At 37.6% G+C, this 16,699-nt stretch overlaps 1 protein-coding gene across 3 annotated transcripts in view; it reads left to right on the top strand.

The window, feature by feature from the left end:
• Positions 1-16,699, top strand: part of LOC126297651 (proto-oncogene tyrosine-protein kinase ROS) — a 514,014-nt gene that overhangs the window by 433,809 nt on the left and 63,506 nt on the right. For all 3 annotated transcript variants that reach the window (XM_049988732.1, XM_049988734.1, XM_049988733.1), the window contains exon 29: positions 11,191-11,396. In XM_049988732.1, coding sequence (XP_049844689.1) covers positions 11,191-11,396 — 206 coding nt within the window. The remainder of the gene's footprint in view (positions 1-11,190; positions 11,397-16,699) is intronic.

Raw genomic sequence — 16,699 nt, 5'->3', positions numbered from 1 at the left:
AATGCACGCTGGAAGTGAGTATTCGTCATCGCCGTACTTGCGTATCACCCGGTGTGATGCTATGGGGTGCCATTGGTCACACGTCTCGGTCACCTCTTGTTCGCATTGACGGCACTTTGAACAGTGGATGTTACATTTCAGATGTTTCACGACCTGTGGCTCTACCCTTCATTCGATTCCTGCGAAACCCTACATTTCAGCAGGATAATGCACGACCGCATGTTGCAGGTCCTGTATGGGCCTTTCTGGATACAGAAAACGTTCGACTGCTGCCCTGGCCAGCATATTCTCCAGATCTCTCACCAATTGAAAACGTCTGGTCAATGGCGGCTGAGCAACTGGCTTGTCACACTACGCCAGTCACTACACTTGATGAACTGTGGTATCGTGTTGAAGCTGCATGGGCAGCTGCCCCTGTACACACCATCCAAGCTCTGTTTGACTCAATGCCCAGGCGTATCAAGGCTGCTATTATGGCCACAGGTGGTTGTTCTGGGTACTGATTTCTCAGGATCTATGCATTAAAATTGCGTGTAAATGTAATCACATGTCAGTTCTAGTATAATATATTTGTTCAATGAATACCGGTTTATCATCTGCATTTCTTCTTGAAGTAGCAATTTTAATTGCCAGTAGTGTATAACATGAGAACACATCTGTAAATCCTTAGGTATGAAGATATCCAAGCTCATGTGCCAGGGTGCCAGAGATGGAGAAAATTTATAGATGCAGTTCTTGAGTTGTTGCTATAGGGTTGGAGGGTCTCACGCCATTAGATCATGTTGCTGTTCACAAAATTGCAAAGTAAGTCTTAGTGGTTCACCACTCCACTGCAGAAGCTCCTATATTGGGTTTAGTTGCAACACATAGTCCCAGTAACATTAGTTGTAGGACAGATAGCCATGAAGATCCATGGTGTATAAGGGGAAATTTTAAAGTATGATGCCACTTTTCTGCCACCTTGTTACTTGGCTGGTGAAAGCCGGTGGTGTCTTTGGTCAGTTATGAGACTGGTGTGACATCTGAATCAAGAGATAAAAGTGTTTAGGAAATTATGTGCCACTGTTTCTGTTGAAATGTCCATAATAGGAACTGGTTACACCCAGGGGGTAGAGCTGTCATTAGCCACAAGAATGTATCTAAAACCTTGTACAGGAGTGAGAGATCCTGCCAGTTGATGTGGTGTGTCAAAAATGCTGTGTAGGCTCATTGAAAGAACGCACAGGTTTTTGGACATAGTGCCCCACAGTAGCCATTTGACAAATCAAACAATTCTTCACCTGTGATCTACAGTTATGCTTGGCACCTGGCCATACATATCTATCAGTCACTATTAGTATTGTGCAGTTGGCTCCAGAATGTGTGTGTCTGTGGATATAACCAGTAACTTGTTTCCCAAAAACCAGCAGAACAAGAGGATGAGTTAGGTTTTGGGAAGTGTCATACCACACTAGGGACTTGTGCATTGGAAGTTTATTTAGCTGTAGCCCAGTAGTTTTTTTTATGACAACCTTCTGTAATTCCACATCAGAGTCATATGCCATTGCCAACCACTTTAAGTTGCTGTCCATAGAAACTGCATTAATTTTAGAAAAATAGTCAGTCACAACGTTATCAGCCCCATACACTGCAGATGTCGGTAGTAAATTGACTGATGAATTCCAATTGGCAGAACTGTTTTGGCAAGAAGGATTCATGTGGTGCTTTGAACACAAAAGAAATACCTTGTGATCAATGAAAAGTGAGAAGATAAGTGCCACCACATGCGCTCTGAAATGCGTAATGGATGCTATCATAGTGCAATGTTGTCATTACTGTGAGCTCTTCCTACATAAATAATGTTTACTCACTTTGTGATTTTTTTCTTCTGCAATCTAGTTCACATGACTTTCCTGTTAAAAAGGAATGATATTCATCTACTGGAAAAGCTATAGTAGAACCAGTAGCATTATATGAATCTAGCAGGTGCAACAAATGCTTTTCAGTATCAGATTAACTGAGTGATTAATTGAAATATAGTTTGTGTGTGAAAACTTAGATATATTGGCACTTGTTTGACACAAAAACCCTGGAAAGCCTGTGCTAACCTTCAGTTCTAGTTTGAACCCTCACATTCAACTATAGTCACTTGTAACAGCCAGTTTATTGTTACCAAAGGTATTATCAAATGAATTATCTGTGAGAGAATGCTCGCTCAAATATTACACAGTTTTTCCACTACAAATTTTCAGTTTGTCCTCATGGCATGTACGACATACCACACAGATTTTGGTTTTTCAAAAGTTACAGTTTACATATTAAAGCTGGAATTTCATGTGTTCATTTTTCTAACAAGTTTGCATTCACTTTGTGGCACTTCATGGTCAAGTTATAATCATTATTCTGCAAAATTATCACATGTATTCAGAGCGCCTTATATCCGAACCTGAACTTGCTGATGGCTGAGCTTCAAACAGATTCTTTAGACTTAACAAAGCAATCCTTTAACCCAGAAAAGATGTGCAAATGTACTGTCCTCTGGCTGATACACATCATAGCAAATTCAAGGTTAGTATTAAATTGCGCAGTCCTATATCTTTTACATTTTACCAATCACTACTTAATAGTTTTTATGAAAAATTTGCTAAATGAACAATTTTAGAAATTCCAGCAATATCAGACTAACTCCTTCTTTAAGTCATTATCATAAAATGTTTCTTGTTTTCCCAGTCCCATGAACTGGCTAGTTGTACATTATAAAATTCCTCTGAAAGTATAATTTACTTTCTCTGTATGATCACATTTCTCTTACTAACTTGTACTCAGTTAATAGATGTAACAATATTCATTTAATATCTTACTTTCCAGTCACACCACCATTCACATTAATAAACAAATTAGCAATAAGTAATGGAATTCATGATAACCACAATAACTACAATTGTGTTTCGAAAACATGTTTTAACTACTTCATAATTTCATAGTCCATAAGAAGCTGACACCTTAAGGCCACAGTCATAATTACTTACATCTAGCTACTGGATCAGAGTACATCTATCATGTGATAAACATGCCTTCTTGTCTAAAGCTCTGCCTGCTAACATATCTTACTTAATGTAGGCACAATATGAAGTACTACGCCTCAGTAGGAGCACCTTAGTTTGCGACTGGAATAGTTTAAGAAAAAGAAAAACAGCTAAAATGCTGCCATGCACCTCATATTTGCCACCCCTATCACTGCTGGGCTAACATCTACTAAAATGGCAAGAGGCACAGAATGGACAGGGTGGGCTAAAAGGATGTTGTCACTTAAACTGGATTTGACACTGCCAAATGCCTGCAACATTTTTTTAAGTCCAAGTCATGAGGTTTTCTCTTGACTTTGCTTCTGACAGTGAGGCCACTGCTGAGGAAGATTGCACCTATAGAAGCTCACCATGCCAACAAAATGGTGTAGCTGTTTGAAGGTATCTAGAATAAGTAGACTGAATTATTTCAGCTTTATGCTGCAAAAATGTGATGCCACAAGAGGTAGCCAAACAGCCTAAGAATTCCATCTCTCTCTTCCTGAGAACACATTTGTTCATTTGGAACCTATTCTTTGAATGTCTATCAAAAATCATTTGTAGATGTCTGTCATGTTCTGATGTCAATTTTGAGAAAACTGACTAATGTCATCCAAATACACAAAACAACAGGGCAGACCACTGAACACTTCATCGTTGAAATGCTACAACTTCTGGGCAGCATTCTGGAGTTCAAATGGTGTGATCACAGCCGGTTTTTATATGTCTACAGGTGTCACGGGAAACTGGTGGTAGCCCTTCTTGAAATCAGACACATAGAATATATGTGCACCTACTAATGCTCCTGTAAAGTCCTTTATGTGGGAAACTGGGACCAACATGAGGTCACCAGAGTTATATCACATAAAACTTTCACCAGATGTATCAAGTAAACAGTTTTGTTTTTGCAACCCAAGAAATAAACTCACAGATTTGGGATTAACACAATAACTAATGTCTCAAGAACAAAAATAGAAACTTTCATAACTTAGTGAATGCTTAATAAGTTCCAAAAATTAACAGTCACATGTTGTGTAGGAGAAGTAGCAAAACAGAATAACAAGTCCTCTCCACTCAGCAGTGTCTGTTGGCCAGTCCCACTTCACGGAGAAGACAAAGAGTAGAAGAGCTGGTCATGGTAAAGTGTTGTCCAGGCAAGATCTTCCCCAATAAGTAGTCATCTCATGAAATAACACTTCTGTTTGATTGACTCAAACTTATTTTTGATGGAGGTAGGAAATAGTTCAACATGCGCATACTGATTGGAGTTGCATGTGCACCTCAGAGCTTCTGCTGGCAAGGCTATTGGTGTTGTCCTCCGTTGATCTGCTAGTAAGCTGGTTGGCATGAGTTTCTGCGCTGCACGAACTGGAGTACCACTGCTGTAATGTATGTTGTGGGAGCTGCTGTTGGTGCCTGTTGCACTTGTTGCAACAGCAACCAGGATCCATCCTTTTTCTTTACCAAGTATATGAGAGACATTCATGGGCTGCCAGAGTGGTAGATAACACCTATGGTTAATAATTCTTTGAATTCTTTTTTTGCTGCAGCATATTTTTCTGGCACTAATGTGCAAGTTTTGAAGGCAACTGGTTGTCCTGAAGTAGTGGGAATGTGGTAGCTGTTTTGTATGTGGCACCAGCGATGGGTTCAGATTGCTGTTTATTGACTGCCTAGGTAGCTGAACAGACAGAAGACGGAGAAATGTTTCCACTTAAGCTCTGAATTTCAGCTTGAACCTTCTCCAGGTCTCTGATTCTTTCATGATAATTTGTTGTAAGTGCACGCTGTTGTATGAAGTTCCTCTCTCAAAAAATCTTTAGTGTTAAGAACAGAACCCCTCAAAATCTAATTCAGTTGTCACTGCACCTGAAGCAGAGGTGTGATTCAGTGCATCAGGGCTCCTGGAAGAACCCATAGTCCATAAACAGTCTCGCCATTCATGTGGATTTGAGCTTTCTGGGTAGGACACATTGTTGTGTGGCAAGAATGGGCTCAGTGACATCAGCAACTAGGAAAGTCCCCTTAATTGTGTCTTGAAACCCACCTTCACCACTTCAATACATTTTCCAAAAGTAGGAACTTTTAGTGTTAGCTGTAGTGAGTAAGGAAGTAATTGAAAATTTATTTGCTAGTCTTACTGGTGGAATAGACAGCTGGCTAGTGTAGCCAAACGGTTCTAGGCATTACAGTCTGGAACCGTGCGACCACTACGGTCACAGGTTCGAATCCTGCCTCGGGCATGGATGTGTGTGATGTCCTTAGGTTAGTTAGGTTTAAGTAGTTCTAAGTTCTAGGGGACTGATGACCTCAGCAGTTAAGTCCCATAGTACTCAGAGGCATTTGAACCATTTTTTTTTTGGAATAGACCTCTGATCCTGAATCGATTAAATATGTTTATGAAACAAGTGCCCTGGACATACAAGTGACATGGTCTACTGAGACTGCTAGTAACAGACTGTTGATTTGGCATTTGTGAGACACTCACATTGCCAATACTGAGAAGGAATCTGTCATCTGGAGTTAATTCGGCAGAAGTTGGCTCCACGTCATATGAAGCAGTAGACCGGTGTGTACTTTGAGTGTGGTTGTTAGGCACTTCAGTTCAAAGTGACTGATCATGCCTGTTCGTAGTTGCTGTTGTTTGGATAGCTGCAAGGACTTGCAAGGACTTGTGCCTCAGGTGTTGTGCTCTGGATTTTCATGAGTTGCTGCTTTCTCTGTAACTTGCTTGTACTGTTGCTGGATAGTGCTCAAGTCATGCTGGAGTGAGCTGATTCATTTAGGTAGTGGGAGCTGCTACCCTCTAGCAGTGCCTGCAGTAACTAAACCTATGATGCCATTACCATTTTATGCGGCCCCCACCATGTCATCATATGCATTTGGTCTGCTACCAGCAATCAAAAATCCAAGTCCATGGTGTTATTTGAAATCACAGCACTTTTAACCCTTTTGCTGCTGTGGGCTACACCATTCCCCAGGAGTTGTGGGACATGTATATGCACACCAATTGGTTTTTCCTACATGCTATGGATGTCTGAAAGTGCCCTGACCTGCTGACCTCTCATTACTGTGGACAAGTTGCTTCTATATCTCAGTGAATAAAAACATTTTGAGCATTTATCATATGACATAGGTGCCTCATTGTGGTCTATCATTTGCTGAAAATATCATTTAAGTATCTCGAATCATTTATAAGGTATGATTATCGTTGTGACCACATGATGTGCAATGTGTAAGGACATGAGAGGGCATGTCACACACAAGTGCCGTTCAGATATGATCTCCAATACCTTGAGAAAGACATGAGATATCCTTCTGCTCTCAATTTTAAATTAAATTTTGGTGTCTTGCATACATTTCATTCACTGCAGTTTTTCAGCTAACATGAACCATATGCCAAATTTACACACTGCGTATCTTATCTACATTTCATTCACTGCAATGTACAAGCTAAAATTAACCATGTGCGAAGTTTACACAAGGAGTTTTTCCCTCTGTGAACTCTTTAAAATTTTGTGCAATGTTTTACTTAATTTGATGCAGCACAGTAAGTGTGATGGATAATGGAAAGGAATTCAGTTCTTTATTGAATGGATATGTCAGACTGTAAGATGTGCAAAAATCAATTTTATCATATTAGCCACGATGCTGTCTCTCAGCACCAGCACCAGCATTAATGTGAGCAGTACAGCCATAACAAAAACCATTTCAGAACAGAATGCAAAGAGCATGTCAATAACAGTGAAAGGACTAATAGCGAGTTTTAATGTTGCCTTGGAAACTTCAGGTTCTGTGACTAGTGATCTTAGCTGATACCAGAACTCCAGATGGAACTTTTTCACCTATAACCTCACTTTTAAAAATTTGCTGAACACTAGGTCTCTTGATTTGTCAACACTATGAACACGTAATCTTTAAAGTGTGCATACATGCACACATAGGCTGTGTAATGGATAATGTCTGATGGTAACAAAGTAGTCTGAGTGTCTATAGCACTGATGGTCAGGACAAATTGTAGACTGTCATCACGTACACCACAGGCAGAAAATAAAATTTCCACTGGTTTGAACCACAGGTCTGGCTGCTATGGCATGTGCAGCAGAACAACGATTGTGCTTTCCGATGTAGAGAACATGATGAAATTAACTGATGAATTGTCCATGGGCTACATATCATGCAAATTATCAGGCAATCGTCCATCATTTGGGACCACTGGAAGAATAGGAGCTACAACCACTTCCTCCAAGTTGCACAATAACTGCTCTGATGAGATGGCATCCATTGTAGCTGGCATAGTATGTTCACACTTACTGTGTTTCTCATGATACATGGCTTTCTGTGAGGTCACCATTTGTGGGAAACATCAATGCACAATATGTACAGTGTGTACTAGTTGATATTAAAGCCACACACTTTATTAACATTCGATCAGAGACGTGTGAAACACAACAGCAGAAATCACTCAAAGAAAACATGGCAGTCCACAACATAGAAAAACAGAGTGCATAAAAACAGATATAATTTACACTTCACAACTCCAGAGATAGTTTTTGACTAATTGTGTTATTACAATTATATTATTTCATTTACTAAATATAAAACTAATATTGCACATAGTCCCTCCTTCTGGTAGTATTCTATCAAATCCAATTTCTCTGCAAATTTAACACTGTACGTGATTGCATTAATTACCAGGAGAAACAACAATAGTTTTTCACCAATTGTCTCGCCACAATGATATCATTTTATTTACTAAAATTTAAAACTAATATAGCATATGGTCCCTTATTACTGCAATATTATACCAAATTGAATTTCTCTATAAATTTAACAATATACAGGTGAAAGCACACTTTGTAAGACATACTCTTATCTTGTATTCAACAATGAAAAATATTCAACATTTTGAATTTACAGGTACTAACTGAAATAAAACTAAACCAACACCAAATATTACTTTTTTTTATAAAGTTGGTAGAAATAGACCATACTATTTCTTTAAGTGTACCAACTAGGTTTTCAAATTAACCATGAATGTTAAAATTCCATTAAATTACTAAATTTATTGGCAGAAATCTTGCTTTTATTTTACTATGTGTTTCTACTTTAATCACAGATGTTTGTTTTCAGGCACATATCATCCCACTATTATTTAATACTGTGGATCCATCATGAGGGTATTGGGGCAGTATGATTCTTAGAATGAAAAGGCATTAGTAAAAAATTCAAAATGACAATCAGGTCCTTATAAATACCAGGAAGGGTATTAGTTTACCTATGGTTATTTGGTTAGTCTATATACATCTTAATGATGTGGGATAAGTCAGTTTACAAACTATGTCGAAAAAATTTAGATGTAATTACAAGCTGTCCAGTAACAGATGAGAATATACACTAGATATAAATTTACACAATAAAAAAATGAATAATGATATAAATTGTGAATGACATTCGATTGAATATATAAGAAAAGACAGATCAGTCACCACTTAGGATAGTCATTGATATTTTGATATAAACATAAAGAATGTGTTTATTACAGCAACACAGCTATGAGTACTGGGATAGTGCTATGCAGTAACTGATCAATCAGTATCTGCTGGCCGTCAGCACAACTTAACTTACAAATGGTATCAGTTTTGTGGTACAGTAATAAAACACAAGACTTGTGTATCTGTTGGTAAATTCTCACATTACTTTTCAGAACTTCATTTCTGCATATCCCTACCAAATTTTCATGGTTTCACTGTTAATGACATGGGGGGGGGGGGGGGGAGGGGGGGATGTAAGCTTGTTTTATACAATCCTGTGATCAAGTCCACAACTCTTTGCCTTCATACCACAAGTGTAAACTGCTGTCATTGGGGAAGACTTAAATGATCCAGTAATTAATATTTAATGCTTTCTCTGAGAATTACTTAGAACAGATACTTCGGACACCCACTTATGATGGAAACGTATTAAATCTAATGGCAGCAAGTAGACCTGATCTCTTTTGGAATGTTCACTTCGGGATTGGTATCAGTGTTGATGACAGAGTTGTTGCAACAGTGGTTACCAAAACACAAAGGCAACTAGAGAAGTAGCAATGTTTGTATGTTCAGTAATAGATAAGGTCCTGATCAGTTAACTTTGGTTAGGAGCATATAGAGGAACTGTAACTGAAGCTTAGATAAATAAGTGACCATCACTGGACAGATACGTATCTACTAGAGAAGGTCATGATGGGAGAGACCCTGCATAGTATACAGATTGTGTAAAGAAACTACTCAAGAAACAATGTTGCACAATATATGTGAAACAGAGCATAGGGCTATAGATAGAGATATGCTGGAAGGCAAACACTTGGCTGTTAAAAGGGCAATATGTCAAACATAATTAATTAACATAGCAGAATCTTATCAAAAGACTTTCCACAAATCTCAGAGAATTGTTGCCATATGTAAAGACTGTCTTTGTGACTGAAGTTAGTGCCCAGGGACTCATGGATGCTACACAAACTGAAACTGAGGGTAGCAAATCAGAAGTAGAAATGCAGAGATCCACATTCAAATGTTTCTGTACAAAGGAGGATTGATGCATACCATCCCAGTTTAATTCCCACACCACTGCAAAGGTGAGTGTTGGAAATGTCAGTATAAGTGGCATTGAGAAACAGCTGAAATTTCTGAAATTTAGCAGTGCCCCAGGGCCTGATGAAATATCTGTCAAGTGCTATTCAGAATTTATGGCTGAGTTAGATTCTCTTTTAACCATACTATACTGTAGACCCTTCAAACAAAAGAATGTGCTGAATAGTTAGAAGAATGCACAGGTCATACCTGCTTGCAAGAGGGAGTAGAATTTTAGAATATATTCTGAGCTGAAATATGATGAGGAATCTCAAAGAAAATGACCTCCTCCATTTCAACCAGCGCCAATTTTGAAAAAACTGGTCATGTGAAGCCCAAATTGTGCTTTTTGCCCATGACATCTGGAAAGCCATGGATCAAAGCAGTCAGGTAGATGTATTATATCTTGTCTTCTGAAAGTCATTTGACTCAATACCACACCAATACATCATACATGGTATTAAACAAAATTGTTGACTGTGTTGAGGATTTCTTGGTCGAAAGGACATGGCACATTATCTCGGATGGAAAGTCGTCAACAAATGCAGAAGAATTTTCAGGAATTCCCCAGGGAAGCCTGTTGAGGCTCTTGCTGTTCTTGTTGTATATTAATGACCTGGTAAACAATACTGCAAATGAAATAGCTATCTATAATTCATCTGAAAAACAGCTGCACAAATATTCTGTTAGTTCTTGATAACATTTTAAACTGATGCAAGATTGGCAACTTGCTTTAAGTGTTCAAAAATGTTAAAAAGTACTCTTAATAAAAACAGAAAAGTAGTATCCTATAATTACAATATCACTGAATCACAACTGGAATCAGTCGACTCTCAACTATCTGTATATAACAATTTGTGGGAATGTGAAATGGTATTATCACATAGGCTCAGTCATAGATAAATCAGGTGGCAGACTTCGGTTCATTGCCAGAGTACTCGGAAAATTTAATCAGCCTACAAAGGAGATTCTTTAAAAAAACTATTGTGTGACCTATTCTAGAATACTGCTCAAGTGTGCAGGGCCCATACCAAATGGAACTAACACAGGGTACTGAACTTATGCAAAGAAGGTTAAACTCTGTGATAGGTTTGTTTGGCCCATTGAAGAGCATTAGGGACATGCTGAAAAATCTTAACTGGCAGATACTTGAAAATCGATGCCAACTATCCTGTGGAAGCCTGCTCACAAGTCTAGTTAGACAATATTTGACCAATTACACCATGCACAGAGGCAGTTAAGCAGCCATTCTTCCTATTCTTCATATGCTAGTGGAATGGGCAGAAATCTGGATAAACAGTACTATGGGAAGTACTCCTACCATAGATTTCAGAGGGTTGCAGTGAATGCCTGTTGACAAAATAACAAAGCTATAAGTGTTGGTTGCAGTGGCATGAAAAATAATTGTTTTTTCAATATCATTCGGAAGTCTCAGTTATTGCTTTTTCTGGAATATATTTTGTTTGTAAAATGAACATTTAATGTTTCATTAATTAAAAAAATTAACTGCCCTTTCTCTTAAAATATTACAGCTTTGAACTCCTTTGCTTTGAAGCTTCAACTGAGACTCTCATAAAAAATGTGTCATTTATTAATAATGAAGAGGAGGAATATGTTTATGCTCTGAGTGACCTAAAGCCTAAAAGACGATACATGTTCAAACTGGCTTTATTTTATCCAACATCAGAAGAATTCTACCTGTGGCCTCCAGATGGAAGATTTGTATTTGAAACATTAGGTATGTAATGGAACAATTTCTGTAAAAAGAGTGCTACTAATTTTTGTTCATGTAGTATGCCTGGGACTTTATATGTTAGTATTTACACTGTCCAGTCACATTAATGTGACCTTATGTTGAGAGCCTGAATAACCACCCTCTGCAGCACAGACTGCAATGAGACATGCAGGAAGAGTGTCAATGAGGTTCTGGATGGTGCAGACAGTGTCATGAGACCATGCTGACTCCAGGGCCATGGTCAGCTGCACTAGGTTTCTCAGTTGAAGATCCTGGTACATACATCCCAATCATGGTGGTCCCACAGATTTTTGATTGGGTTTAAGTCTAGGGAGTACTAAATATTTGTTCCTGTATAATAAGCCCAGTCTGATCTGGAATTTGTGGTGTTTCACTGACTTAGTATATTTTTCCAGAGAGACTGAAATATACCGTTGTCAAACTGCTATTTAAGGAGAGAGATTTCTATAACTACTGATCTGTTTCATTGTTGGCATACTTTTCCAAAATTTTTGAGATCATGTATTCTAGAATAATATAACACATTAGTGACAATAATATCTTCAGCAAATCACAGTTAGGATTTCAAAAGAATTGCTGTACTAAGAATGTCATTTACATGTTCAGTCTCCAAATTTTACAATCATTAAATAATGAAATAATGCTGAGTGGTATTTTCTGTGATATATCTAATGCAATTGACCGTGTGAATTACAGTTTTCTCATAGATTAATTAAAATTTTATGATGTTGATAGTATAGCCAAACAATGGATAATGTCATATCTGACCAAAAGAATGCAGAAAGTTGTAGTTGGTAATTCAACCAATGCAGTCCAAAGACATAATTCTGACTCAGTAGAAATCACATATGGGGTTCCCAAGGATCAGTCTTTGGTCCACTGTTGTTCCTCGTATTTATTATGTGGGCAACTTTCTGTCTAATATACAACAAACAGAATTAGTTATTTTTGCAGATGACAGTAGTATTGTAATCAATCCAAGTACACATACAGTAACAGAAGAAATGGTAAACAGTGTTCTTAAAATTATCATGGACTGGTTTTCTATGAAAGGTCTCTCCCCCAATTTTAAAGAGACACAACATATTCAGTTCTGCACGTCTATGTGAGGAAATAATAAACAGGGTGAAAGCTTCAAAATTCTGAGGTGTCCATATTGATGAGAATTTAAACTGCAAAAAGCACATTGTGGAACTCCTAAGACAACTTAGTTCAGCCACATTTTCATCTACTTAGAATCATTGCAAATCTTGGGGAAAGACAAATCAGTACATTTACATATTTTGCATATTTTCACTTGCTAATGCCATATGAAATCCACGGTCATCTTGTAGTCATCTGTTTAAGGAGTTGGGCAGCCTGACTATTACTTCACTTAATTCCTCATGAAGTTTGTTGTAAATAATCCACTACAGTTCAAAAAGGAACAATGATGTACACAATTACAATACCAGAAATAAAAATGATATTCATTACTCCACATTGAGGTTGTCTTCAGCACAAAAATGGATGAACAATGGTGCAACTAAAGTTCTTGATCACTTACCCTGTAATATCAAATGCCTTACAGACAGCAAAGTAAAACTTGAAAACAAACTGAAAAAGTTTCTCCTTGACAACTCCTTCTGTTCCATAGAAGAATTTCTATTATTACAATGTATAAAAGGTGGTGGACATCATTACAGTTTATCATGCAGAATGATCCATGGAGCATGAAACTAACATATGAACTCCATCAAAGTCACAGGACTGTAACTCTTCTTTAATTCTATCACTAATGACATTTGTAACCAATTCAGTTAATTCATGCTAAAGTGTGCTTGATGTTCCTTTGAACCCCAAAGTGCACTACAAGTGATTATGAATAAATTGTTCTGTCTAGACGAAAGTTCTAGCAATTCAAAGTAATTACCTTTGTTGTCAGAATTTTCATCTTCAAAGTGTCCTCTGAATGCAAGCTCTTGCTTGCTCAAGAGACAAACAACATCAATAAGTCTCTCCATTATGACTCCTATTTTGTTTCACCATAACATTATGATTTATGGCTATAACTTTGGCTCCTCCAGAAATTGAATGTTCAGTTCATCCATTACCTAACAACTGGAAACTCTCTTGATTCTGAAGATATATTATTGATTTGTGGTGTTTATTGGCATTGCTGTCAAAACATTTTGTCACACATATCTGAAAGAAGTTGACATCCATTCTTTTTTCATTCTGAGACCATCCAAAAAAAATACATATGTAACAATGTAATCTATTTCTTACAGAGGAATCTGTATGTCAAGGATATTCTTTATACTAAGAAAATGTAAATTTCTGTTTTATATGCCATGAGCTATTTTAATGTCTAAATATGATGCCAATCACATATCTTTATAACTGCCCTTTGTTTTGCGAGCCCATCTTGAAAATGGTTTCTCACCTAATTTTTGAAATAAAGATGTAAGTGTTCCCTCTGCAGGAGCTGTAATGTAATCAGTTAATCACATGTACTCATGAATTATATTACTAAAACAAGTTTTGTTAAACCAGGACTAAACAGTACATGCAAAACAATACACAGTTTCACAGCTGAGGCAAGCCTCATTGCCACACTCCTATGACACTCGTGACTCCCTGCCAGTGCCACATGGAAACCAAAGGCTACTTCTAGAAGCTCCAGTGAACTACTAAACTGGATATCATGCAGAATACAGTAACTCCCAACTCGTGGATGGAGCGAATAAAACTGTAATAACATACAAAACAAACTTACACTGTTTTCAACACATTGTTATATTCTAACTCTAATTGTAAGGTTCGTTCAAATTTTTTTGGTATGATAAGCCTCAAAAGCCTCTGAAGTGCTTCACCACTGTGAACAAGATCTTTCTTTACTATGTTAATTGTGTAATTATTCATTTCCTCTCTACTTCTCTTCCACCCATTACTCCTTTGCTGGTTCTTAAAATTATATTTTAGACTTCTATTGTAATATGCCCCAATATGGTCCTCTGGTAAAGCTTTATTCACTTTTCTTGATTTCTTCTTGGTGTCTGTAAGTGTTTACTATTCCTATCCTCAAACCCAACTACTTTGATTCCTTGAATTAATGTAACCACTCCTGGGTGTGTTAGTTACTACTCCAGCTGTTCCATTTCTGGATATTGTCAACTCCAGTTCACCTCAACTCTATTAACATTGCTGTCTTATGTATCCAACTGGCCTCTGTTCTAAAACTCCTCCCACATATCACTCCCTTGTACCTTTAAAAAAAAAATCAAGAAAATCTGTAACACTACCCCTTACTGCAGATATGAGCAACTCCTTAATTTTCATTGTCAACTTATTATCACAGGCCAAACTAACCGTTTCTTGAAATTTTCTGGTAGATTAAAACTGTGTGCCACACCATGACTCAGACCTGGAATCTTGCCTTACATTGACAAAGCTCTTCATGGCTAGGCTATCCAGGTACACCTCACAGCTGACTGTCACAGGTTTACTTCCACTAGTACCTCTCTCCTATCTTCCAAACTTCACAGAAGTTCTGCTGCATACCTTGTGTCAATAATAGCCCTGGAATAAGGATATTATGGAGGAATGGCTTAGCCACAGCTAGAGAGCTGCTTCTGGAATGAAACTTCACTCACTGCAGCAGAGTGTGTGCTGTGTTGAAACTTGCTAGCTCATTAAAACTGTGCGCCAGACCAGGACTCACATCATGTAGCTTATTATTTAAGTAGCTGATCATGTCCACCATTTGCCAAATTCTGGTTAAATGGGTCATTGGTCCATTGTATGGTTTGTGTAATCTCATTGACCCCCTTCCTCCCCCCCCCCCCCCCCTCAACTCTGCCACAACCCCCAAAAAAATCTCAGAATAGACTTACATTTTATTGGGCCAAAATTTTGTTAAGTATTTACTTTCAAATCCAGATGTTGGTTCACAGGAATCTGTCACATCAACAGCACATCTGCTGCAGAATGCTGTTTAAAAAAACACAGATCACGCATCTTTAAAAATCTTCCACAAATCCTACAGGATGAACACTACCACCACCACCATCACCACCATACTATCAGCGTTCACTCTACTAGCAATTATAGGCACAGTGATCATTTGATTGATGTGAGTTTGTAACTCTAAATCTCTGGCTTAATGAGCTTCTACCAGTTTTTTCTATATTAACCAGTACATTCCTCTTTAATCTTTTTACAGCTTTCAAAGCAATAGGCTTTAACCTATACATTTGTAGATTTACACTTTTCTTGCAAAGACTGAATGTGAATTTGCATTTAAGAGCTATGCCCATTAATCTTGCAATTTTTCTGCCCAATCTTGAAAATTGTTAGTAGCTGCCTCTGTTTGACAAGACACTGCAGTTTCTCCTTGTTAACACATTGTTTGAATTCATCATTAAATATTCTGATCACATCATTAATCTCAGATATTAATGCTCCAAACGCCATCCTTACATTTTCATTACTTCATTTTATCTCATCTATTTGAGACCACATCCATTCATGTTGGAGCTGCCCACAGCACAATTTGGGGTTTCCATACACCTACTCTTCACTATCTGTTGCTGCAGATTGTCATCCAACATTATGTCCACAAAACTGATATTTGCCATATTATAGTTTTATTTTTATTTATTGCACACTGTTCCTATACATGTGTGTGGCTTGGTTCTTGTCCACTGGCTGAGTCATTAATTATCTATTGAATTCCTAGCTGATGTATCTTTTGGAACATATTCAGTTTTACACAACAGTAAATCATACTTGTTCATTCAATAACAAAGAATATTCTTTTGAAATGAAGTGAGAAATATTGTAAATACATCAATGGAGCACATCCAAATGGCTATTTAACCATATTTTAGCCACACACAAAATGGAGTTCAACATTCTCTTACCCAAATCAAATGTGAACTGCTGCTCTTAACATTCACCTCCCCTTCCTACAACAGCATTACCAGAAGTAGTTGAGGAAGCAGTAACCCATACTGGGATGGCCAACCTGACTGCTGGTAACCTGATATATTTCAACATAACATAAAAAATAGTCTTGAATTCTAGTCTGTGTAAAGTACTCGACATATTCTTAGAGTGAAGAAAAGAAAGAAGTGTGAAACAGAAATAGAGGAAACCAAAATTAAAGTATTTCTGCATTGATCAGTCACTTATATTAGATGTTTGTACAATCTGCTCCTTTGTTCTTGACAGCCATCCATTGTAAAACAGATCCTTGTTCTTACATGCAGTATGTAATATGACCCATCAAGAGAAGAGATAGC

Source organism: Schistocerca gregaria, chromosome X (assembly GCF_023897955.1).
Source record: "Schistocerca gregaria isolate iqSchGreg1 chromosome X, iqSchGreg1.2, whole genome shotgun sequence".
In the NCBI taxonomy this organism is placed as follows: Eukaryota; Metazoa; Arthropoda; class Insecta; order Orthoptera; family Acrididae; genus Schistocerca; species Schistocerca gregaria.
This window is presented reverse-complemented; position numbering and strand designations above follow the sequence as displayed.